Here is a 27,352-nt window from a genome sequence, read left to right on the forward strand (position 1 = left end):
ATACCTCCCTTTTGCCCCTCGCAGTGCTGGATGGTAGCAGGTACATAGTTAATTCATCACAATTGTCATCAGAATAGAACTGGGCTTTCCAGTCTCACCTTAATTAAATGCCCAAGTTCAGGTGAGTGACCAGCAATGCTTTCTTAGGTCACTAGAAAATGCAAAGAACACCTGTGTGTACTTTTTTTGACCTGACCCCATCTTTGAAAGGAATAGTGAAGGGAAGGGCTGAAGAGACTGACTGATTTCCTTCTCCCACACAAACACACATTTATACCCTTCCAAGCATGTCCTGGGAGTCTGGAGGACTTCCATTAAGAGAGATCAAAGTAGGAAAGAAGGTAAGAGGAAACATTTTGTGGGGACATAGAAGCTAGAAATAAATTTTAAGGAGATAAAAATAAGGAGTTGTAGATAGCATAAAGAGACTCTCCTGCTATGGGGCAGTGGGGGAAAGGGGTCAATAGAAAAGGAAACATGAGGAGAAATTTGGAAAAGATATATGGGAAATGAGGGTGTGTCCAGAGAACTGGTGCAATCTGGATGCAGACCAAAGCATACCTTTTTTAAACTTTATTTTTCATGTTTGTTTTTTGGTTGGTGTTTTCTTTTAAAACATTGCTAATATGAAAATATGTTTTGCATGACTGCACATGTATAACAGATCAAATTTCTTGCCTTCTCATTGAGGGGGAGAAAGGAGGGAGGGAGAAAATTTGGAACTGAAAATTTTTTTAAATGAATGTTTAAAATTGTTTTTACATATAACTGGAAAAAAATAAAATATTTGGTTGTATCATTAAAAAAAAAGAAATTGAGGTGTGTCATAAAGGAAGGCAGCCTTAAAAGATGAAGTTACTATTCTCTGGGGTAGGGGTTTTGTTGTTTCAATGGGAATGGGGCTGTGCAAAAAGCCAAAGGATAGATGGACTGAATCTCCATTTCCCTCATGCCTGGCACTACCCTATTATCAAACTGTCCTGGTCTATGATGTAAGAAGATCTTAGCCCAGAAAGGTATTGATTATCCCTCAAAGCTCTCTATCACAAGTCAGTGATGATAGAAGCTGGTAATGTGAGCCCAAAAAATCTGAATTCTTCCAATGCTGCCTCTTCTGTAGATGGCCAAAAAATTCCTAAGCTTAGAAGAACCTCCTGTTTAGAAGGCTGGGGCCCTGGATTGACATTCCCCATTGGTTCAGTATAACCATTATGCAGGGCACTTAGAGTAGCATCCTATATTTTGTGGTTACATGCAAGAACCAAGGTCCTTCTCTTCCCTTCCTCCAAGATTCTTACCAAAACTGAATGGGTTAGGGAAGAGGCCCTTCCATAAGTTTCCATCCCCAAAGCGGGTTGTCTACCTTTTCAACAGCAAAGCCATGGAGTGGTGGTGGCTAGGGTTGCTGGCTGCATCTGTGGTCCAGGCTGAAAGGGAGCCACTCAACGTTTGCATGGATGCCAAACACCACAAGAAGAAGCCAGGCCCTGAAAGTGAACTCCATGAACAGGTACAGAATCTTGGCTCTGCCCTTGGGAAGGATTCATAAAAGCATAGATTAAAGATTTCAAAGGGATCTTGGAGTTACAGATGATGAAATAAGTCCAAAAAGTGGGCAGTACCTTGTCCAAAGCCATATAACAAGTTTATAAGAAGAACTAGACTGAGACCCAGGGCTCTGAAGTAACTAAGCAGAACAGTCAAAGCACCAAATTTAGGAAGATCAGAGTTCAAATCTGGCCCCCCAGATACTTACTAGCTGTGTGGCCCTGCACAATCCTGCTTGAGCATTGTTAAGTGCAACGGGCATATGTGACTAATGTCAAACTAAGGTCACCAACTTCCTAGATCAACATAATCCAGAATTCTAGTAATATTGTTGTTTTTGTTGTTGAGTTGTGCTTGACTCTTCGTGAGCCCATTTGGGGTTTTCTTGGTAAAGACACTGGAGTGGTTTACCATTTCCTTCTCCAGATCATTTTATAGATGAGGAAGCTAAAGGCAAACTGGGGTTGAGTGACTTGCTCAGGGTCACACAGATAGTAAGTGTCTAAGGTCTGATTTGAACTCCGGACTTTCTGACTCCAAGTCCAGTGCTCCATCCATTGTGCCACCTAGCTACCCGAGTAAGTAGATGGGGCCTTTTCAATATCATAGAGGTTAAGGAGCATAAATAAGATTCTATCCCAAGATACTGCTTTGTATAAGCCCCCAGAGCCACTGTGTGATAGCTGGACTTTGGCTAGGCCTCCTTTTTATCTCCTTCCACCCCCTCCTATGTCCCCCACCTATCTTGAGGCTGGAATTCTGGGTAAGTGTGCTGGTTTTTCTCTTGTTATCCCCAGGACCCCACTAATAGCATATAGTTACTCAAAGTAGAAGAAACTCTTAAGTAGTCCCAGGTCTACCAAACTTTAATGTGATTTTTTCCCCCATTCAATATCTTTGCCTCCACTACCACCATCATGTATCCCTTAGCACAGCTAAGGTAACAACCCTGTGTTAGGGGGGTGGAAGTGTTTGGGCAGCTTGTACCTTACCTGAGCCAGAGTAGATTGAGAGATCAAGAATTCCCATGGACTGTCTCTTTCAAATATCCTCCTTCCATACCCTATACCCCCCCCAAAAAAAAAAAAAACCAAAACACCAAAACCCTTTTCTGCCTTTTCTGGCTCTTCTGGCTTGCAGTGTAGCCTTTGGAAGGATAATGCCTGCTGTACTTCCAACACGAGCCGAGAAATTCACATGGATATGTCTCCTCTATACAACTTCAACTTCAGGCATTGTGGCGTGATGACCCCCAGCTGCAGGAAGCACTTTATCCAAGATGCCTGCTTCTATGAGTGCTCCCCAAACCTAGGACCCTGGATCCAGGAGGTGGGTGGAACTGGGGGGGGGGGATGAAGCAGCTGGCCAGGTGTTCCGTCTTGAGCACTTGCTTCACACAAAGCACAGTGCTGTGGCCTGTAAGGGATGCTAGGATGAAGAATGGACTCTGCCAGCCAGGTGCTTACAGTTGAGCAGGAAAAGGAAAGCTCAAAACTGCCCAACTAGTGCTAGAAAGGTCCTTAGTCAACTATTCCAACCCCCTAGGTTTATAGATAAAGAAACCGAAGCCCAGAGAAGGGAGGTGATCTGTCTGAAGTCATTCATTCAACAAGAACATTTGAATGGGATTATCTTGTCAAGTCAAGAAGCATTTATTAAGAGCTTACTATATGCCAGACACTGTTAAGTGCTAGGGATACAAATCTGAACAAAAAGACAGTCTCTGCCCTTACATAGCTTGCATTCTAAAGGAGGAAGATGACATGTGAAATGGAAGCTGAGAGGGGAGGGAGAGGGAAGGGAAGAAGGAAGAATGCACCCCCCCCCATCTCAAAATGGTGGTTTAGGGAAGAAATCAGCAAGGGAGGCAGAAGTGGAGGGAGAAAGCAACTGAGGACTTTGTACTAGTATCCCTAAAGGTCTTTAGGAAGAGGAGAGGCTCAGAAGGGTTCCTCATATGTTGACCAGGCATGTTTCTGACTATGCCACAGAGAACTGAATTGGGGGTGAGAAGAAGCTTGGGTCAACAGCAAGGTACAAAGAGAATTCAGCCTGTTCCTTCTTTCCTCATCCCATCATTACCCACTGACAACTCCAGGTGAACTCAAACGGGCGGAAGGAACGTGTGCTGAATGTGCCTCTGTGCTGGGAAGATTGTGAAGAGTGGTGGGAAGCCTGCCGCACCTCTTATACCTGCAAGTCTGACTGGAGCAAAGGCTGGGCCTGGAGATCGGGTAAAGTGGATGGGTGGGGCAGGAGGGGGCTGGAGCAGAGAGCACACTGCCTGGGATGAGGCTCTTGAGTCACCTACACAGGCTAAGCCTAAGGCCACCACCAGCTAGCCAGCCTGATGATGCTCTGCATGGCCATCCCTAGCAGGAAGAGTGGCCATTCCCTTTTACTTGAGGGGACAGGAATGGTAGGGTAATGCTTAGCTCTTAACCAATACCATGCTTTTCTCCCCACGCCAGGTAAGAACTACTGTCCTGCCCTGGCCCTCTGTCGCCCTTTCCCTCACTACTTCCCCTCTCCAACTGACCTTTGTGAGAAGATCTGGAGCAACTCTTACAAGGCCACCAAGGAGCGACGGGGCAGTGGGAACTGCATTCAGATGTGGTTTGACCCTGCTCACGGCAACCCCAATGTGGCAGTAGCCCACCTGTATGCAAGCCACGCCATTTCCCATCAGCTTCTCCCCATCATATTCTTAGCTCCCCTCCTACTATTTGTTCTCTAAAAGGACTTGACACTTGTACATGAATTCTTCTCAAGTGCTAAGTGGTCTCTCTTCATGACTAGTAGACAAGAGGACCTGGAACCTTCCTCACTCTGAGATTCCTTAAACTAGAAAGATGTTCTGCCTCTCTTTTGTGTATAAGTCTGCAGGGAGGTCAGCTTTAGAAACTAGTCCTTCAGTGTTTTGCTTTTTTGGCCCCCTTCTGGTTTTGGGGCTACCTTGTAACAGAATTGGCCTCATTGGATCATCTCTGCTCCTTTGAGTGAGACATGGGCAGGGTGACTAGGTCTGGCACTTAACCTCTGGAAGGATCTAAGAAGAAAGAACACAGGATTTGGGTTCTGACTGTTTTACTTTGTCCCACAGCAAAGCAGAGGTCAGCCGGGCCTGGATTTCCTCACTTTGATGGTCCCCTTAATAAAGGGATAGCTTATTTGTTATTCTGAGTGAATTTTTGGTCTGATTGTACACAGGCAAAACAACTTGGGAAAGGGCCTGTTAATCCTTCAGATACTAATATTTATCTGTTTGCATTCACATTGGAGGAGAGGGAATCTCAAACCAACTGGTTTGCAGCTCTGTTATCAAAAGTTGGAACCATCACCTATGATGAGCAAGGTATGTCTATGAATGCTAATTATTCAGCTTTCCCTGTCCCTCATTATTCAGGAAAACAGGGACATAGAGGCACTGTCATTTGCTGAGCTCTCTGCCTAATGGTCCTCTCACTACAGGGAGTCTGTTTTGGCTCCTCTGTGAATGATGTTTATTTCAGGTGACTGGATCAGAGTTGTTAGGACTTCTGTGGTAAGAAGAAAAATGAATGTGTGAAGATTTCCCCAATAAATTTCTTAGTTGCTTCCTCCCCCCCACCCTTCTTGCCCATTTAAAAAAAAAGTTCTTTGTCCAGGGCTGCCAAGAGCTTCTCCATACTACATAATGCTTTCTTTATATTGATTTTGCCAAAGTTTAAAGGCACAAGAGTTGTCTCTCTGGTATTCTGAGTGCTTCAGCCACCTAAAGAGCTTTATCTGCTAGGTGTTGGCTCAGCCTAGGCTGGGTGACCCCCATGACCCTCAAATAATTGGAATCTGTCTCAGCAACTGGCAGTGGTCTGTAGAACTTGAAAATTCAAGGACTTTGAAAGGGAGAGGCAGCACATCTCAAAGGTCTACCCTTGGACTCAGGAAGACCTATGCTTCAGTCCTACCTCTGACTTAGTAGGGTGACCATAAGCAAGTAAGTCTTGACCTTTTTAGTTCTCTTATCTATATGAAAGGAAGGAATGTGATTTCCCTTCAACCCCATTCAGTTAATGTAGTCACAGATGATCAACCCCAAAGTATAAATGAGGTATTTAAACTAACTTTAAAAATGCATCAATATGCCTGATGTTTTCTTTTTCAGAATTCTAATGCCCTTCTAATTAGGTCAAAAGAAAACAGGGCTGAGAAAATAGAGGTGCCATAGGGGGATGGGGTCGGGGTTAAATAACTAAACAGCAGGAGCTTAAGGAATTTAAGACTTGGAGGTAGATGTGGAAGAGACCCTGAAGTTTGTGGAGTATGTGTCTATGTAGGGTGTCCCAAAAATCTTAGCGCAATTGTAAGCTACTAAAGCTAAAAGTCATAAAGCTTAGGTCACATATACAGCTTCTAAAAAGGTGCTACTAAACCAACAGGAGACCTTGTGTCTTACAGGGATTGGAGAAACATATTCCAAACAGACAAAATGGGGATAATAATGGCACCCATCTCACATTAGTGTTATTAAGCTCAAAACAAACCTGTCAACCTTTCACTGACCTTTAGGCTCAGCTGTTGCCACATCTTACCATCCCATCTCATTAGACCCAGAACTTTCTGATCTTCCTTGTCAACTCAAGAGGTTACCTACTCGTGAGGAAAACATCCACCATGAGAACCATATTTAATTACCTAGTCATGGAAGGAAGCAGAAAAGGCAGCCAGGGGACCAGGCTACCAGCTCCCTTGATCGAATCCATCTTCTGTATGGGAAGTAGCACATACCACCACCCCAGACTCAAAACAAAGAATATAATATTGCCACACAGGAGCATCATAGCAAAGAGGGTCATGTAAAAGTTAATGCTTTAATTGACCTGCACCCCACTCCTACCTGACTCCAGAAGGAGGAGAGGAAAGAAACCCCTAAAGGTTTTTCCAGATCATATTAAAATGAAGTCTCTTCTTCATTGGGCTACTATGTGACTGGAAATAGGCCACAGCGCTCCCACAGGTTCCACCAGAACCAAGAATAGCAGCTCTAAGCCCGTACCATGAGGGTTATGGCCTCCATTATGCCAGCAGAAGATGGGGGGTAGACATGATCATTTGTCCTCACCAGAGAGAAAAGTACTAGCCCTTTAAATATATACATATATATGTGTATATATATATATGAATATTCATTCACTTCTAAAGTGTCATTGAATGTTTGCTAGATCCAAAGAAGGATACAAAGAAACACAATGTATTCCAAAAGCAGTTGCACTAAGATTTTTTTGGAATACCTTGTATAAGACTCATTGAATTGTATAGAGCTGGAATTGTATGTAGCTGGAAAAGAGTTTGAATTCATCCAGTGCAATCTCCTTTTGTGATACCTGGAAAAAAACAAACAAAAACCAAATTACAGTTTCTGGTTAATGGATTTTTGTCTGACTTGCAGAACAAGAAAGACACACATAAATACATGGGAGTACAGAAAAAACAAACTCAGGAAACCGCTTTTAAAAGATAAAGGTGGGGCAGCTAGGTTGCACAGTGGATAGAGCACCGGCCCTGGAGTCAGGAGGATCTGAGTTCAAATCCTACCTCAGACACTTGACACTTACTAGCTATGTGACCCTGGGCAAGTCACTTAACCCCAATTGCCTCACCAAAAAAAAAAAGAAAGAAAGAAAAAGAAAAAAAAGATAAAGGTGATGTATAGTACAGAGAAATTGTTGTTCATCCTTCATTCTTTTGTTTTTGGGTGGTCAATGAGGGTTAAGTGACTTGTCCAAGGTCACACAGCTAGTAAGTGTCAAGTGTCTGAAGCTGGATTTGAACTCAGGTCCTCCTGACTCCAGAGCCAGTGCTCTATCCACTGCACCACCTAGCTGCCCCTCCCATCCTTCATTCTTGAAGAAGACCAATGACATCAGGAGGGTGATGAATTCCAAGTGAATTGGATTTAAGTGAGGCAGGGCTGTGCAAAGTCATCATTCTCACTCTCTCCTCCAAAATCATCTGAGTCCAGTGGCAAGACATAGGTCAAGATGACTGGAGATGGCCCCAGATGCACTGGAGAGACATTGGACTTTTTAAGCTAGGGTCTTTCCCAGATCTGAGTTTGTCTGAGGCAACACCCATTCAGTTATTCAGTGTTTTAGGGCTGGGTAAGAAATGAGGTAAAAGAAGTCCTAGTTGGCATACTCAAAAAAAATCAATCTGAAAGAAAAAACCCTTCAGGTTTGGGGCCAGAACAGAAACAACTGCTATTGACACTCACTCTGAACCATCAAAACACAAATGATGACCAAGTGAGGCTTGGGCTGGGACTTACTATTGGCCAATCAGTGAGCAACAGAGTGACTTGGGTTTAAGGCATACTCAAGTAGCTCCATTTGAATCCCACTGGGCTTTATCAAAGCCTGGTTTTCCAGAGTGCTATTTTAAGAGATCATAAATAAAACTACAAGGGACAAAAGAGTTAATTGTCCCAGGGGTTTTTTTAAGAATAAGTAGGGAAGAGAAAAAAGAAAAGGGTGGGGGGATCTAGCTCCCAATCCCCAAGATAACTTAAAAGGTTTAAGTGATCAAAATTTATATTCCTTTGGACAGAGCACCCACATGTAAAGGTATGATTTCCCACGTGGACAGAGGGAAAGGGAAGGGAGGAAGGGAGGGAGGGAAGGGGGGGTAAGCAATATTGTCCAGTTGGATCCCCAGTGGGGCAGCTACTACTACTCACAGATTGTTGTTTGTCCCTCATTCTCAAAGAGGACCAATGATATCAGAAGGGTGATGTCTTGACTTGCAAGTGAATTGGATTTACAGAAAAATAAAAACAAGATATAGAGAATATATAGCCTTGCCAATTAACTACAATAAAGAAATATCTATTCAAACAAAATGCAAGGTTATAAGGAATTTTCTAACAAACACATATTGTTGTTCATTCATTTTTCATTGTTTGACTCTTCATTACTCTATATGTAGTTTTCTTGGCCAAGATACTGGAATGTTTTACTATTTCCATTTCCAGCTCATTTTATAGATGAGGAAACTGAGTCAAACAGGATTAAGTGACTTGCCCAGAATCACGCAGCCAGTAAGTATCTGAGGCCAGATTTGAACTTATGAAGATGTCTTCCTGATTTTAAGCCCAGTGCTACTTCTCCACTTAACTTCCCATTATGTGTGTATACATAAATATTATGTGTGTATACATAAATAACACACATATATTACATATAATATATACATATTGTGTGTACATACATATATTTGTGTGTATATGTATAACATTAAATATATATAATTAAATTGTAATATAGTTAATATATTTGTTATATGTATACACACACACATATATATATATATATAAACCTAGCAAACTATAGCAGTTCTATGCTGAAAACCATGATGGAGATACTTGGAATCAGAGTTGCTTAAAATCCATTTCACTCCTCATTTAAAATATGAAGAAATTTAAGCAAGTGATTTGCCCAAGGCTATACAGGCAGTCCATCAGGTAGTCAGGTTCTGAACCAGCTTTTCTAACTTTAAGCCCGATGTAGATTGTAAGTTCTTGGAGCTTAAGGTAAATAATTTAGTGAGTGATAAATAGTCCTCCTGCTGCCTCATCTGAAAGGCTTGCACAAGAGCACACGAGCTCTAGGAAGTCCTACCAAGCTAAGAAAGTTTCAAGTACAAACCTTGTAACCAGCTGTTAGGGCAGCTAGGTCGCACAGTGGATAGAGTGCTGGGCATAGAGTCAGGAAAACTCATCTTCCTGAATTCAAATCTGGCCTCAGACACTTACTAGCTCTGTGACCTTGGACAAAATCACTTAACCCTGTTTGCCTCAGTTTCCTCATTTGTAAAAAATGAGTTGGAGAAGGAAATGGCAAACTTCTCCAGCATCTGCACCAAGAAAACCCCAAATGGGGTCACAAGGAGTCCGATGCAACTGAAACAACTGAGCACCAAAATAACAAGCTGGTACTCTCCTGGTCCTCAAACAATCTCAGGAGAAAGCAGATACCTCAGTATTATCCTTGTTCAGATGTAATAAATATTTCAGCCACAATGACTCTCAAAACCCATCCCTATGTGAGTTGTGAGCCACTTTGCTATAGTAAATTCCAACGCTAAAAAAAAATCACAGGTCATTAGCAAATAAGTACCCTGAATAATATTCAAAGTATTTCAATGAAGACCCTTATCTGCATCTGCCCAGGATATCCTTCAACATCCCTGTCAGGTTCAACTTCCATTTGTAGATCTCCCATGAGGAAATCCTAACAACTTGATTTAAAATAAATAATATAATATACATGGAAATAATCATCTAAATTTTCATAGTTGGGTAAAAATATAAGGGAAAGGAAAAAACTGGATGGCAGACCAAAGTATAATTGTTTCACCCCACTTCTATAAAATCATCCTCATTAAAGGAGCTTAGAAATTCATTATTTCCTTTATTAACTCTGAATACTTTCAGTGATTCCCCTGGAAATTATTTGAACACATTTTAATGGTTTTGTGATTTGCTTACAGATATGATAACTGTCTTCTTTTAACATCTTCTATTCAAGCTAGATTTTTTAAAAAAGAACTCATTCTATTTAAGTTCCCATGAATATTTAATTTAATTCATAAATAATATTTTAAGGAGCTATGCAGTCAATTCCCAGTTGTCCATGTGAAAAAAGGAATGGTAGAAAATAATTCAAAATAACAAATACAGGTCAATCCCATCCAAGATACCAAAGCAACCAACCTCCATAGGTCCTCTAAATTTCACTTTCTTTGCAATTCATTTTATAATAATGACATGGCTAGAAATTACATTTCTTCACTATAGTTGAGAAAGGGAATACCTTGCCAGTAGCATAATGTCATGAGTGAAAGGCATATGTAGATTTTTTTTTTCCTTTTGGTGAGGCAATTGGGGTTAAGTGACTTGCCCAGAGTCACACAGCTAATAAGTGTTAAGTGTCTGAGGCCAGATTTGAACTCAGGTCCTCCTGACTCCAGGGCCAGTGCTCTATCCACTCTACCACCTAGCTACCCCAGGCCTATATAGATTTAAACCTAGTGAAGGATCAACGTTAGTTTTCGTGGTCCACGGAAGTCTGTCCTTTTTGGCATGAAATCCTAGGCCTGTAGGCTGAGACTAGTTATAACCTCAAAGAATATCTAGGTCAACCCCCTCATCTTACACAAGAGAAACCTGAGCATCTCGGAGATGTGCAGAGATAGTGTCAGAGCCTGTTCTTATAACTCGGAGGATTACAGTTCAAACCTCAGTTCTACTATTTACTGGATGGTCTTGACAAAATCACTTTATTTCCTCCTCTGCAAAATTAAGGGGTTTGGACCAGTCAGTCAACAAGCATTTATTAAGCATTTAGTATATGCCATACTCTCTCTAGTGAACCAAAGAAAGTAAAAAACACAAGCCTAGTACTTAAGGAGCTCATATTCAACTTGGGGAGACAGCATGTAAATAATCATGTGTGGACAAGATAACTACAGAGCGTTAGAAGGTCATTTCAGAGAGAACATACTTGTAAAAGGACAGGAAGATATTTAAGGTTGCTACCAGTTCCATCTATGGAAATATAAGGTAACGGTAGAAGGTAAATATTGCCCCTGCCACACTAAGTCATTATTCATTTAGAAGAATTGTGGGGAAGTTGTTTTTTGTCTTTTGTTTGGTTTTTTTTAGGCCAGATGCCTCCTAGCTTCTAATGCAAGTTTAGGATGTGGAAAAATTATATTTATTAGTAAGGTTTTTTTAAAAAGCCTTTTGCTAAATACAAACATTCTGCAAGGCTATTATTCACAGACAGGCATAGTTCTCTAGGTCTCAAAGGGGGTCACATCAAGGTTGATAACAACAGTCCTGCAGGTAGACAGTCTGCCTTCACAAAGGTGGACTCCCTTCAAAATATGGCTTTGCATGGAAGGCACCAAAAAGCCTGTCCTGATGCATTTAATTTTTCCCCTTTCTGGGGCTCCTGGACTAAAAATTGCTCTTGAGTTTTAAATCACTAACACCTTATCAGACCCTTAGGCTTAGGCAGAACAAGTAAAGCCCAAGATAAGAATGAAAGGTAATTGTGGGAGGCCAAGAAATACACTCCTTCCTCTTTCTCTCTTCACTAGATTTGAAGCCATCCTTTTTGTTTTGATTCAATTCAAGGAGCCCTTATTAAATGCCAACCACACCAGTCACTGAGCTAGGCAGTGGGAATACAAAGATAAAAAATGAAATTGCTTGCCCTGAAGGATCTTGCATGGTGGGGACGGGGAGGGGAAGAAGATAGGGATGGAGGGGGAGCAACACATAGATAGGTATATAAAATATATACAAAAAAGGTTTTTTCAGAGGGGAATATTAACCCGGATGAATCCAGAAGTGTCCTATAAAGGCTGCCATTGAGCTGAGTCTTAAAGAGAGCTAGGGCTTCCCTAAGATGGAGGTGGGAAAGGAGAACATTCCAGGCAGGGGAGACAGCCTGCACAAAGGCATGGGAATGGACAAAAGGTTGTGGTATACATAGACAGCAAATGACCACAATGTAGAAAATATGAATGGATGTGATGTAGGTTCAGTCTTAAAAGCTAAGCTAAAACCAAGTTGTAAAGGGTTTTAAATGTCAAAGAGAGGAGTTAGTCATTTCTCCTAGAAGCATTTATGAATTCACCACAGGTAGGCTAGATGTCCCTTCTCATTCCTCCTCAGCTCCTGCAAAGTGGAAATGGGATTTCTAGCAATGTACTGTTGAATTGAACTGAATTTTAGTTAGTGGTTTGGGAGTTTTCCTGGAATAGAGGATGACTCAGCTTGAAGGAGATAGAGGAAATTACATCTAACGTGAACCTTGAAAGGGTAGAATGCTGCCCACCTCCTAATGGATGATGGACTCAAGATGTAGAATGAGGCATATCTCTGTACATGACCAAGGTGGGAATTTGTTTTGTTTGGATCTGCACATTTATTACAGGGGTTTTCTTTTTTTTTCATTTGAATGGGGGTATATAGGAGGAAAAGAGAATAAAAATTTGCCAAACACATATTTGTTATATGGGTTTTGTTTTAATTTTTTATCAGAGAGGAAGCAAAAATAAATGTTTGTTAATTCAAAATAAAATTTAATTTGAAAATAAAAAAGAAATGAGTAGGATTTTGATAGGTGAAAATGAGGGAGCGGGAATTTCAGGTCAAGAGAACCTAGTGAACAAAAGCAAAGAAAAGGGAGTAGAATAAGGTGGGTGGGGTACACAACATTTTAAAAAATAATGAGGGGCAGCTAGGTGAACACCGGCCCTGGAGTCAGGAGGACCCAAGTTCAAATCCGGCCTTAGACACTTGACACTTACTAGCTGTGTGACCCTGGGCAAGTCACTTAACCCCAATTGCCTCACCAAAAAATAAAATAAAATAAAATAACAAGAGGTCCAGTGTGGTTGTAGCTAAAGATAATCAAAAGGGTGATATTGTCAGAAAGGTAGGTTGTGGCTAGGTGCAAGAGGAAAAATAAAAGGTGAATTCCTAATTGATTTATCGAATTTTCATTGAATAAGGAAATGGGACCATAATGGGGTTCCTCTGCGTCAAGTGGAGACAAGCACTCCCAGTTCTTTAGATACTCATCAGGAAAGACCACAATGGCAGCAGGAAGCAATGCTTCAATCATACTTTAATAAGGTACAGGGGATACAGAAAGTAGAGAAACAAATGGCGTGGAAGATACAGAGGCAGAAGAGTAGGGACGGGAATGGGATGGCAGAGGAAAGCATTAGGAAAGAGTAAGAAAACTGTCTTTTTAAAAGATTTGAAAAGCTATTGTTTCAAAAGTTCAAGGAAATGAATTATTTGACATGTTCCCTACAGGACCTGAAACATTTAATGGAAATAAGGACCATTCTCATAGTTGACCCCATCACCTACACAACCATGCCTGGAGCCCAGGATGCTCAACTCTGGGGTCCAGATGTAGCACATTTGTTCAACTGAGGGAACTCTACAACATTGAAGCCAAAGGCTTGAATGGCCCAACCCTCCTTTGTTGCCCACTCCTATCAAGATTTGACTAAAGTTGGCAAAGAATTGGAAATTGAGGGGATGCACATCAATTGGGAAATGGCTGAACAAGTTGTGGTATATGAATGTAATGGATACTGTTCTGCTATAAGAAATGATGAGCAGGCAGATTTCAGAAAAACATGGAAAGACTTAAGTGGACTAATGCTAAGTGAAGTGAGCAGAACCAGGAGAACATTGTGTGTAGTAAAAGCAATATTGTGTGATGATCAACTGTGATAGACTTAACTCTTCTGGGCAATATAATGGTCCAAGATAATTCCAAAGGACTCATGATGTAAAATGCTCTGCACATCCAGAAAAAAGAACTGTGTGGGGGCAGCTAGGTGGTGCAGTGGATAGAGCACTGGCTTTGGAGTTAGGAGGACCTGAGTTCAAATCCAGCCTCAGACACTTGACACTTACTAGCTGCGTGACCCTGGGCAAGTCACTTAACCCCAATTGCCTCACCCAAAAAAAAAAAGAACTGTGGATCCTCGATGTAAATTGAACCATATTGTTTCTACTTTTGTTTATTGTTTTTTGAGGTTTTTCTCTTTTGTTATGATTCTTCTTTCACAACATGACTAATGCAGAAATATGTTTAATGTGATTGTACGTATAAAACCTATATCAGACTGCTTTCTGTCTTGGGGAGGGGAGAGGGAAGGGAGGGAGAGAAAAAAATTTGGAACTCAAAAACTTATGAACACAAATGTAGAAAACTATCTTTACATGTAACTGTAAAATAACAAAATACTTTTATGATTTAAAAAAGACTTGTCTCAAGGAAGAAGTCCACAAAGATAACATCGGAAAATGGGGATCATTTGATGCAGTCTACAATGGGTCCCCCATTACTAGACTCAAGTTCCTGTGCTAATTTCATCATGGGCCTGTGTTTGGCCTATGTAGTAGTGATCCCTAGAGCAATGAGATGAGCTTCTTCTCCTTTCATGTTCTGGGAAGCACAATAAAAGCATTCATAAGGCAATAAACATTATTATCAAATGACAAGATACGTAACTACATAATAGAGTATGAAAGCCAGCTACATTCAGCATATTCATATATAAAGAAAAATCAAATATAGAAATGATCCTTAAGCAGTACACATTCACATAAATTATATTTTACATACCTATGAACATTTATGCCCATGGAATTGAAGACAGGAACTAGCTGTTGCTAGATAGTAGTAACAAGATAGTAGTAGCTAGATAGTAGGGTTTGGTTTGGGTTTTTGATGGAGCCTATGATTTCACTGGAGTAGGGAATCCTTTGTGAGGAAAATTTCTCTACCAATGGACCTAACAACTCTTCTACAGCTTTGAGTCTAAGAGAATTGCCTAGGATGAGGTGAGGCTGCTATGAGAGGCAGCCATTGGTCTCTAAGATCCCTTTTAGCACCACTCTATGGCCCTATGAGCTAATGTAAGTAAGCTAAATATTTATTAATGCGGGAAATTTCTGAGGGAGAAAAGAAATTTATAATGGTAGGAGCAGGATCTCCCTCTACTTCTCTTACTAGATTTGTAACCATTCTTTTCGCTTCAATTCAACTCAACAAATGTTTCAAGCACAGCTTGTGAGGCAGCATAGCAGAACAAATAGTTGTATGCAAGAGGAAAAGAAATATGCATTCTGTCCAAAGAGTTACTGATCATAGCTCGACTGGACAGGGCTCCACCAGACATGGGTGCCAATGTCGGTTTCTGGTCTAATAACATGACTTCATGTGCCCAGGTTAGTTTCCAAATTTCAAAGCATTCTGGTTTTTGTCCTTCATTTTCCAAGAGAACCAATGAGATCATAGGTCATTTTGACTGGCTCATGAACTGGATTTCAGTGAGGCAGAGCTGCACAAAGTCATCAGCCTCACTCTCTCTTCTAGAGTCATCGAAGTCCAGTGGCAGGACAAAAGTCAGGATGACTGGCATTGGCCCAGGATGCAGAGGATGACCTGGCATCTTCGATGCCCAACAAAGTTCTAAGTGCTCCATAGTGTCAGCTTCAGCCCCTTTTATGGCCACTGAAACAAATTGTTCTCCACCCGTTCCCCCAGGGAAAATCTTCACATGATTGGTGTAGATACCCCCTAATTCCTGATGGATTTGAGGCCTGTCATTTACCCTCAATCAGCCCATCTGCCAGTCTGGCTTTGGGGGTGGGGAGGAGCCTCTACTCGTGCTACAATTTCTTTTTTGGGGGGGGGGCAGTGAGGGTTAAGTGACTTGCCCAGGGTCACACAGCTAGTGTCAAGTGTCTGAAGCCAGATTTGATTTTTTTTTTTTTTAGTGAGGCAATTGGGGTTAAGTGACTTGCCCAGGGTCACACAGCTAGTGTCAAGTGTCTGAAGCCAGATTTGAACTCAGATCCTCCTGAATCCAGGGTCGGTGCTTTATTTACTGCACCACCTAGCTGCCCCCGATGCTACAGTTTCTTGAAGCCACAGGTGAGAGTTGAGTGAATCAGGTGGGTATCAAAGGTGGATAAGCAGCCCTGAAAAGGACTTGGCAAACCCTCACACCAGAGTCTCCAGTCCTCCTGAATACCTCATCACTATAACTGTCATCTGGACGAGGATTATCTTTGTTCTGCTTGACACCAAGGGGGTGGGGGGAGGTCTAGAGAGGAGCCAGGAGCAAAGGGTAAAAGCTAGAAAGAGGAAAATTAAGGCTTAAAAAAAATGAAATGAGCTGCATTTGGTACAGGCTTACTAGAGGTCTTCAAGCAAAGATTGAGTGAGCACTTGTTGGGTCTATTGTAGAGGGACTTCTTAGTCAAGCCTATTTAGAGTAGACAGCCTCCAAGATCACTTCCAACTCTAATAGGAAGCAATGGTTTTTAGAAAGTCCTTATGAGAAAAAAAAACATTAATTGGTCAGCATTTGAGGTTTTTAATCACCCCTTTAGTTTTGGGGGACTGACCCAAGAACTGCGACTAAGGGTAGGTGGAGCTATGAAAATAGCCAGGCTTGTCCTGTCCAGCATTCCAAGTTCGGAAAAAAAAAACAAAACCAGTTATTCCACCCCTAGCCATATGGTCAATATAACTTCCCTGGATGTTAAAATCTAGCCAAGTAAGTACTTAGAGAACCAGGGCAGCATTAATTTTGATGATCAAAATATCCAACAAATTCACAGGCAAAAGTCTGGCACAGACATTCAAAGAGCCAGTAGGCTGAGGCTAATCCCAGTCTTTCTAGGAGTAGGGACCAAGAAACAAGCCAATTTCTAGAGCCAGAGTCCCAGGAGTGTACCCTCCCCCACCCTCACAGCTGCTCTAGGCAAACAGCACATGACAACATCTCAGGAAAATCGTTTCAAAATGTGGACTTGCTGGTCCCTGGTCCCATGACCAGCTCAGGGCACACAGCAAAGGACATGAAATATGGGAAAGCTCAAGTTACAAGGAATTCATCTGAGCTCTTTTCAAGGATGAAAGGTTGCAGAAGGATATAAATAAAGGAGCTGCTGCCCCTTTATAAAAAGAGAAAGGGGGAGCAGCTAGGGGACACAGTGGATAGAACACCAGCCCTGGAATCAGGAGGACCTGAGTTCAAATTTGGCCTCAGACACTTGACACTTACTAGCTGTGTGACCCTGGGCAAGTCACTTAACCCCAATTGCATCACCAAAAAGAGAGAGAGAGAGAGAGTGAGTGACAGAGTTATCAAACACCCAGCTGGAGGGCAGCATGGGCCTTCAACACTCCAGGGTGGACCCTGAACCTGATTAAAATGTAATTTGGGGGCAGCTAGGTGGCGCAGTGGATAGAGCACTGACCCTGAAGTCAGGAGGACCTGAGTTCAAATCCAGCCTCAGACACTTAACACTTACTAGCCGTGTGACCTTGGGCAAGTCACTTAACCCCAATTGCCTCACCAAAAAAAAAAAAATGTAATTCGGAAATATTTTTCAAATAAAAAAAAATACAATAGAATATAGATAAAGTTACTAGGTGGTTTTCTAAGTCAATCTGTGGTCTACAGGGACCCTTACACTTACTTTTTAGTGGCCCCATTTCTATTTAAATTTGGCACTGCTAGCCTACACTTAAAGTGATAGAGAAGATTATAATAATGCAGATTAAACTTAAAAGTGTGTCCTCCCCGGCTTCTTCTCTTCCTTCTTTTTTTTTTTTTTTTTAGTGAGGCAATTGGGGTTAAGTGACTTGCCCAAGGTCACACAGCTAGTAAGTGTTAAGTGTCCGAGGCCGGATTTGAACTCAGGTACTCCTGACTCCAGGGCCGGTGCTCTATCCACTGCGCCACCTAGCTGCCCCTTCTTTTCTTCCAGAGAGCCAGTTTAATACTTACCAGCAAACCTCTAGGAAAAGGAATGCTCTGCCTATCCTGTTTCACTTGTCATTCCAGTGGTAGAGAAAGGGAAAAAAATAGCTTCCAACCAGTGAATGCAGGAGTTTCCTATGCAATCACTTTTTTTTTTAGAGGCAATGAAGGTTAAGTGGCTTGCCCAGGGTCACACAGCTAGTAAGTGTCAAGTGTCTGAGGCTGGATTTGAACTCAGGTCCTCCTGAATCCAAGGCCAGTGCTTTATCTACTATGTCATCTAGCTGCCCCCTTTTTTATTGTACTATGTTATGGAAATGCTTGTTTTAGTCCATAAATTAAACATTAAAAAAAGAATAGCTTTGATATCTGAGAAGATACACTGGGACCCTATTTGCCCTGTCCTACCCCCTCCACCACCCAGCCCCAACAATTCTATCCAGGAAAGCTGCTGGGTAAGATGAAAATCAAGGAAGAAATGTAAAGCCCGTCATATTCTGGTCCCAACTTATCTTTCTAAACTGTTCTCACACTATCCCCACCTCATGAATTCTGTATTTCAGCCAAACTAGCCTGCTCTATTCTATTTCCTGTCTCCATGTCTTTGAATAGGCTGGAATGTTCCCCTTTCTCACCTCTGCCTCTTGGAGACCCTAGTTTTCTTCAAAACTCATCTCAAGTGTTACTTCCTACATGATCCCTTTCCTACTTCCCCCAATTATGAGTGACCCCCTAAAAATCAACTTTTTTTATGTGTGTTTGTCTATATTGGTTCACCACTCTCCCATCCCTCTCCCCTCTACAATGGTTATTCCATTAGGACTGAGTCTATTTCCTATTTTTTTCTCCAATATCATACACAGTGCTTGCACATATTAAGTTTTTCATGCATGCTTATTGAATTGCATTAAATTGAATTTCTATAAAAAGGGTAGCCTGAGGGGAAAAGGGGATGGGAAAGATTGGCAGGAAGAGTTGATTTATGCTCACACAGGAATCCTGGGTCTCTCTCTCTCAGCCCCAGCTGCCTAGTACAAACATCTCGATTCCATTACACTCCATTCCCCATTAACGAACAGAGTCATTGTTCAGGAGATTTTATTTCGATCTGTTGTTCTTATAAGAGTGACTTTGAAAAACCACAGAGTGGCTCGATTCAGAGGATTGCTCAGGCTTCACTTTCTTCATCTTTAAACATGATTATACTAGACTAAATCTTTAAGGTCCCTTCTCTCAATCCTATGATACCTAGCTCCCAGCTGATCACATGATACTAAGCCCCATGTGTGCAGAGAGTTCTCAACCCTGTTTGTTCAAGGGTTGAAGATGTATGGTTCCGTTCTGTTGTGTTTTAGCTCAACTCTTTGTGACCCAATTTTGAGGTTTCCTTGGCAAAGATACTGGAGTGGTTTGCCATTTTCTTCTCCAGGTCATTATTCAGATGAGAAAACTGAGGCAAGTAAGGTTAAGTGACTTGCCCAGGGTCACACAGCTGGTAAGTGTCTGAGGCCACATTTGAACTCATGAAGATGAGTCTTAATGAATCTAGGCCTAGTGCTCTGTGTACTGCACCACCATCATTCCAATCCATTCCCTTTTCACATAGGGCCACCACCCTACTTCTCCCCCATTAGACTGTGAGCTACTTGAGGGCAGGGACTGTCTTTTTCCTCTTTTTGTATCCCCATTGCTGAGCACAGTGCCTGGCACATAGTAGGTCCTTCATAAATATTTACTGACTGACCGAGTTCAGGCTCTAATCACCTTTTCCCAAACTATATCCTCCTAATTGGTTTTCCTGCTTCCATCTCCAATCATAAAATAATCTTCCTAAAGTATAGTTCTGACAGTTCTGCTTCATTTATCTGATCAAAAACCTTCAGTGGCTCCTTTATTACCTCTAAGAGAAAATACAAATTCCGCAGCTAGACACTTAAGGCCTAAACGTGACTCCAATCTTCCTCTCTGGCCTTATTTAACATTTTTCTCCTTTACCCAATCAAACTATACAAGTTCCCTAAACTTGACATCCCATTTCCCACCTCTGGGGATTCAATCCTGATGTTAACAATCTGCTAAAACACACTTCCTTCTCAGCCCCACCAGTGGGAATCCTTATCTTCTGTCTTTCCCAGCTAAATTGAGGTGCCAGTTCCTCTGTGAAACTTCTACTGGTTCCCTCCCTGTCAGGAGAGGAGTGATTTTACTTTTCTGAATGTGGGTTGACTCCTCATATCACAGTAAAAAAACTCTAAAGGGGAAGTAAATCTTTTGTTCTTCATATGTTATACCTCCCTGTTGGACTGAGATATCTTCCATGAAGTTAGACACCCACTCTGGCTTCCTGCTGGGGGTGTTGGTTTCTTGCTGGGATGACACAGCCACTCCAGACTGGTCCCTGGTGACTGAGGCTATCCGGACAATAATGGAAAACTTAGAGTCCCGTTGGGACAGACTCTTTTGTGAAGAATTTCCCTTCTGTAGTCTATAAGAGTTGGGGGAAGGGCTCTGCTCTTTCTCCCTCTGTCCAGGTCTTTCTCTCCCTTGGACTTTCAGGAAGCAGCGTCAGCTGGCATTGATAGCAGCACATGGCCCTGGGAACAAATAAATACCTGCCTAGCTGGACCTGATACTGAACCTTAAGTGCCTGGCTCCCATCTCCAGCTATTCTGTTTCCCTCCCTGGGCACAGATCAGCAACCAAAAATCCCCCAAAATGAACCTTTCCAGCTATGGTGGTAGCTTTGTGTATGACGAGTTCCTGAGTTCTCCATATAGATGTCAGCTAACCAAAATGAAGAAGACTTCTCAGGGAAGAAAATGACTGCCACCTTGGAGTGATCCTATGGATGAACCGCAAAAGCAAGCCACACCCGGGATGGCCAGATTCGGACCTTGCAAATTGCTCATAGAGGACAGAGTCAAGATAATAGGTTATAAAATGCAAGTTATCTTCTCAGGAGCCCCACAAAATTGTCTTTACTTTCTAGGAAAAGTATAATGGGCCATTCGAGATGATTATATTTTATGTATTTGTTTCATGCACTAAGTTCTTTGTTCCTTATTCATTTTCTGTGGTAAAAGAAATAAGCCTCTGTCCTGTACCTGACTGAACATTGAATACCTTTTCTAAAAGGGTTCTTTTTTATATTTTGGACCATGGGTCATCCCTAAGCTTTCTTTTTTTCTTTCTTTCTTTTTTTTTTTTTTTTTTGGTGAGGCATTTGGGGTTAAGTGACTTGCCCAGGGTCACACAGCTAGTAAGTGTTAACTAAGGTCCTCCTGACTCCAGGGCCAGTGCTCTATCCACTGTGCCACCTAGCTACCCCTCCTAAGCTTTCTTTTAGCCATATTCCCAAGTTAGGGGGCAGAGCACAGAGAAAGAAACCCAATCCCCCTGCTACCCCCGTCAGGTTATACTTGAGCACAGAGCATATTGTTGGAGCCCCTTGGGACTTGGCAGTACACAGACATGGTAGATACAAGGCAATTTCAGAAAAAAAAAAAACACTAGTATTAACAAGATTTAAAAAGACAAGTTTTATTGGAAAGTAAAAGAGACAAAAAAGAACTAGAAACAACTTTTGGAAACTAGCAGCTACCCTTTAGAGAGCAGCCCTTCCCAAGGTCTGTATACTCTGAGTCATTTAGAGTCACAAATAGACAATTTTCATCCCCACTGCTCCCAGCTGGCATTGCCAGTCAAGGGTTAGACCTACAGTCCTTAGGACAATCCCAGTAGGCAGCCTGGAACATTGCTCTCTACATGGATCCCAGGGCATTTCTGTACATCTCCCCATGGATCAAATGAAGCACGACACTGTGGGAGGTCCTACTGCAGCTCCTCATGGTTTCTACCCACAAATCCACGTTACTCCCAGAAGACAGAACCAGACGGTGCTCTTAGGCCACGGGAGAACACTGGACATATTCCTTGCAGGGAGGTATAATGGAAAGGATACTGGATTTAGAGAAACAGAAATAGTGTTTTCAATCCCAGTTCTGCCACTTACTATCTGAGTGGCCTGGAGCAAATCACTTCTCTGAAGCTTAGTTCTCCACCTGCAAAATGAAGGGTTTGTACTAGATGACCCCTATTGTCCCATCCAACTCAAAATCAATGGCCCTAGGATAGTAGAAAACTTGGAAGGTTCCTTCAAACCTGTTAATTCTAAATCTCTGATCCATCCCAGAGGAGAAGCCCTGCCATGATTTCTCCATGTGTCAGGATACAGTTCTCCCTGGATTAGATCACTAGTGATGCCATACCAGGCTGGGCATTCTGCTCACAAGAATCATGATGAAGAGGACATGGGGATTTTAAAATTTCCTTTTATTATCGGGGATTCAGGGTGATTCCTCTGGAAAATTTTGATTAACTAAAAGTCTGTCTTAATATAAACTTCATCTGACCAAAACCTTTCCTGCGGGGTGTAAAAATTCACTTAGAACATTAACCCAGAGGACGAATCTCAACTGTCCCTAACTCCTTGACCTAATCAGCCTATTTATGAATGCTCTAAATGTAGTTTAATCTGTAACCTGAATCTGTTTACCTATAGAGTTTGTTTGACAAATTTGGTTTCCCTAAGGAATGTATGAGATCATGACTCTGTTCAACTTTTATGACATTAAAGGAAGTAGAGGATTGTGTATCTATCTTCTCTTTAACTTAATTTCAATTTTATTTTTAATTTTATGAAGATTTAATAATAATAAATTGATCATTTTTTTCTTCAAATTTATTGCAAAAAGAAATTCTTTCTCTGTCACTCTGACATAATTTTGCTTTATAAGAAGTCTTGTCAGAATCTTCATGATTGTTCAGGTTTTCTCTGAAAACATATCAGTATGTTTGAGCATACTAATAAAACCAGGGTTTTTAACCTCTGTTTTCTTTATTATGGTAAATACATATTTAGCAGCAATTGCCTACCACATGACCCCAGAGAGGAGATATTTCTACGATGATGATGATGATGATGATGATGATGATGACGACGACTGCTAGCATTACTATAATGCTTTAAGGTCTCAAAAGTGCCTTACTAATTAATTACTAATATTATTTTATGGAGAGTGGAGCCAAGATAGCAGAGTGGTAGAAAGTAATGTGGTGAAGTCTCACTTCCACAAACTCCTATAAACAGATCTAGAAAATGTACCAGACCAACTAATGCATTGGGTTTCTTTTTGGGTTTTGTTGTTGTTGTTGTTGTTGTTTTTTTGCAAGGCAATGGGGGTTAAGTGACTTGCCCAGGGTCACACAGCTGTCAAGTGTCTGAGGCCGGATTTGAACTCAGGTACTCCTGAATCCAGGGCCAGTGCTTTATTCACTGCACTACCTATCCGCCCCAACTAATGCATTGTTGATGGAGTTGTGAACTAATCAAACTATTCTGGCAAGCAATTTGGAACTATGCCCAAAGGGCATAATACCACTACTAGGTCTGTATCCCAAAGAGATAATAAAAAAGGGGAAAGAAGCCACATGTACAAAAATATTTATAGCAGCCCTCTTTGTGGTGGCAAAGAACTGAAAATTGAGGGGAATGCCCATCAATTGGGGAATGGCTGAACAAGTTGTGGTATGTGAATGTAATGGAATACTATTGTGCTGTAAGAAATGATGAGCAGGCAGATTTCAGAAAAACCTGGAAAGACTTAAGTGGACTGATCCTGAGTGAAGTGAGCAGAACCAGGAAAACATTCTACACAGTAACAGCAACATTGTGTGATGATCAAGTGTGATAGACTTAACTCTTCTCAGTAATATAATGATCTAAGACAATTCCAAAAAACTCATGATGGAAAATGTTCTCCATATCCAGAAAAAAGAACTGTGGATTCTGAATGCAGATAGAACCATACTGTTTCTACTTTTGTTTTTGTTTTTTTCTTTTTTAAGGTTTATTTCCCTTTTGTTCTGATTCTTCTTTCACAACATGACTAATGCAGAAATATGTTTAATGTGATTGTGCATATATAATCTATATCAAATTGTTTTCTGTCTTGGGGAGGGGAGAGGGAAGGGAGGGAGAGAGAAAAATTTGGAATTAAAAATCTTATGAAAACAAATGTTGAAAACTATCTTTACATGTAACTGGGAAATAGTAAAATACTTTTATGATTTAAAAAAAAAGAAAAAAATGTACCAGACCAAAGCCTGAAGGGGAAATCCAGTAAAAGTCACAGTGAGCCTTTGATTCAGCACCACATAAGGAGACAGAAAAGGAGGTATGTAGATTGAGCAAGGAACTTACCATCTGAGGAGCATTCCAAGAGCCAGGAAGGAGCTATGCACCAGGACAAGAGCATGCCCTAGACCCAGACTGGGCAACTCTCAGATCTCTCCTGAGGAACTATGATGATAGGGAAAGGTGCAATCTGGCAGCATTGTCACCTATTATTCAATTCCCATGTCACAGATCCAAGGCAAAGGAAGAAGGGGACCCATATACTGTGGTGGGAGAGATCTGAGAGTTACTTCTAATACCTAGCCCAGACTGAAGGAGAATAACCAAGGCAGGAATCTCACACCAAAGGGGTAGTCTACAATTCTGCTTCCCTGAACCAACACAGCTTTTCAGCTGGCTGATAGATGGTGAGTATAATAACAGTCTCCTCTTGCATAGACCCAAACCCAGGTCAGGAACTTACAGAACTCAGATTAAGGTGGAGGATGGGGATACATTAATGAATTTTTGCCCTGGATCAGATTACTTGGAGATCACAGAAGTTTTCAGATCCCCAGTCTGTCCCTGAGATCCTGTAATAAACACAACACTCAATTCCCTAAGAATTGAGCAACAGGACCAGCCCAGAACTTCCCTCCAGAAGTAAGGTGGATTCTGGGACTAATATATAATCTATAATGTGAAAATATGTTTAACATAATTGTACTGTATAACTTATATCAGGTGCTTACTGTCTTAGAGAGAGCGGAGGGAAGGAAGAGAAGGAGAAAAATTTGGAACTCAAAATCTTACAAAAATGAATGTTTAAAATTATATTTACATGAAATTGTAAAAAATAAAATACTATTAAGATGGGGGGATCTAGTCTAAAATCAGGAAGTAGGCTGGGAGGCTGTATGAGAAAAAAATAATCCCATCATGAAAAAATACAGAAGAGAAAAATTCCCAAACAGATACAAGCAATGCCTCAAAGGGGGAAAAAAAACAGCTTGGGCACTAATTCAACTAGAATTCCTGGAAGAGATGAAGCAAGATTCTTTTAAAGCTAAACATGTTTTTATAATGTAGTAAGAGCATTGAGGGAAAAACTAGATAAGAAATGAGAGCTATAGAAGAAAGAGATAGAAAGGAAATTAACAGCTTGGCATAAGAAATTAAAAACCTTGCCCAAGCAACAAACTCCCTGAAAATTAGAATGGATCGAATAGGAGCCAATGACTCTATGAGACAACAAGAAATATTAAAAAGGAGAAATATTGAGGAGAGAGCATGGGATTTGGAAACCATGTGACTTTAGCATCTGGAAGTTGGCCAGCGTCCAGAAGCTACCCAGTGTCTGGAACTTGCATCTGTAGAGCCGCCTGTTAGTTCTGTCAATCAGGGCTGCCAACCAATTAGCTTGGAGCTGTGTGTGTGGACAGCCCTGTTTCCTATTTCACAAGAGGCTTCTGGGAGGAGGAAGGAAGCGTTGGGGTCTTTTGGGTTCCTGACCTCGGTATGATGTGTCAGATGCTGGGGTCTCTTAGAAATAGTTAGATTTTACCTCTCTCTCCTCACCAACATCTGATTGCTCTTTAATAAATTGTTAAAAGTCTAAACTCTTGCTAAAGGAAGAGGGGTGACCACTAATTAGATTTTAGACATCATAGATAGAATTTTTGCCCTTTACAAAACAAAACCAGGAGAACATTGTACACAGTAACAGCAATATTGTTCAATGAAAAACTGTGAATGACTTAGCCATTCTCAGCAATACAATGATCCAAGACAATCCCATAGAATGAAGCATACTATCTACCTCCAGAGAAAGAACTGATATTGATTGAACACAGACTGAATCATGCTATTTTTCAATTTAATTTTTTTGAGTCTTCTTGTACAAAATTACTAATATGGAAATGTTTTACATAATTACTCATGTATAACCTATATCTGATTGCTTACCACCTCAGGAAGAGGGGAGGGGACAGAGGGAAGGAAGGCTAGAATTTGGAACTCAAAACTTTAAATAAAAATGTTTTTGAAAAATGAAATATTTAAAGAAAGTCAAAAGGTTAAAAAGGTAGAAGAAAATATAATGTATTTCATAGGGGAAAAAACTAACCTTGAAAGCAGATTGAGGAGAAAAAATTCAGTCATTGGACTATCTGAACTCTATGAATCAAAAAAAAAAAAAAAAACCCAACCCTTATACATCGCATTTCAAGAAATTTTAAAAGAAAACTAGTCAGATCTCTTAGAACCAAAGAATAAAGTAGAAATAGAAAGAATTCACTGGTCACTTCCTGAAAGAAACTCCAAAATGAAAACTCACAGGAATATCATAGCCAAAATCCAGAGCTTTCAAGTCAAAGAAAAAAAAATACTGCAAGCAACCAGAAAAGGAAAAAAAAAATTGAGTACCAAAAAGCCACAGTCAGGATCACACATGGATTAGCTGCCACAACTATAAACGAGAGGGGAACTTGTAATAAAATATTCCAGAAGGCAGAGAACATGGGCCAAGAATAATTTACCCAGAAAAACTAAGTAGAATACTACAGGAGAAAAATTGACCTTTAAAGAAATAGAAGTTGTTTTTTGTTTTTGTTTTTGTTTTTCAAAAAGAAAGAGACAACTTCCATACATTCCTAATGAAAAGATCAGAGCTGGAGAAACTTATTGAAATTTGAACAAAAGTAAAGAAAAACATAAAAAGGTAAACATGAATGAGCAACAATAAAGTTCTAAATAAGAATGAACTGTTTAATTCAAATATGGAAATAACACATGTATTCTCTCTGATCCCTATCATCATCAAGGTTCATGGAGTGAGTTCAATTAAAGAAGGCTTGAAGTGTTTCTGTTATGTTTTGATGATCTTAAGAAAAAAATAGAAAGGGGGAAAGGAATACATGGGAAGAAGGTGAAGTGGGGAAGAAAGGAAGGTTAGGGAAATATCTCACACAATTGGGGTATACGAGTAGACAAGCATACAAATAAGGAGGAAGGAGTGGTAAGAGTGACATACTTTAACCTCACTCTCATATGTAATCTTCAAAAAAATGAAGAATAAAAATATTTCAATGCACAGAGTTGGATACAGAAATAAATTTCACTTAATAGGGAAATAAAAGGGAAAGGAGAAATGGAGAAGGAAAAATTAGAGGGAGGGGTTAGTCTTAAGAAATCAAATTCTGGGGGGCAGCTAGGTGGCACAGTGGATAAAACACTGGCCCTGGATTCAGGAGTACCTGAGTTCAAATCCAGCCT

The 27,352-nt window shown here is 40.9% G+C and overlaps 1 protein-coding gene across 1 annotated transcript; it reads left to right on the forward strand.

Moving 5' to 3' along the window:
- Positions 1-1,457: 1,457 nt before the first annotated feature.
- Positions 1,458-4,285, forward strand: IZUMO1R (IZUMO1 receptor, JUNO). The gene is made up of 4 exons (XM_043996568.1): positions 1,458-1,510; positions 2,694-2,877; positions 3,647-3,782; positions 4,020-4,285. Exons 1-4 carry the CDS (start codon positions 1,458-1,460, stop codon positions 4,283-4,285), a joined length of 639 nt encoding a protein of 212 aa, XP_043852503.1.
- The last annotated feature ends 23,067 nt before the right edge of the window (positions 4,286-27,352 follow it).

This window comes from Dromiciops gliroides, chromosome 3 (genome assembly GCF_019393635.1).
Source record: "Dromiciops gliroides isolate mDroGli1 chromosome 3, mDroGli1.pri, whole genome shotgun sequence".
Classification (NCBI taxonomy): domain Eukaryota; kingdom Metazoa; phylum Chordata; class Mammalia; order Microbiotheria; family Microbiotheriidae; genus Dromiciops; species Dromiciops gliroides.

Coding starts and splice junctions, on each gene's coding strand:
- IZUMO1R (XM_043996568.1), top strand. CDS start 1,458: ATGCCAAACACCACAAGAAGAAGCCAGGCCCTGAAAGTGAACTCCATG. Junction 2,878..3,646: donor TAGGACCCTGGATCCAGGAG/GTGGGTGGAACT, acceptor TGACAACTCCAG/GTGAACTCAAACGGGCGGAA. Junction 3,783..4,019: donor AGGCTGGGCCTGGAGATCGG/GTAAAGTGGATG, acceptor TCCCCACGCCAG/GTAAGAACTACTGTCCTGCC.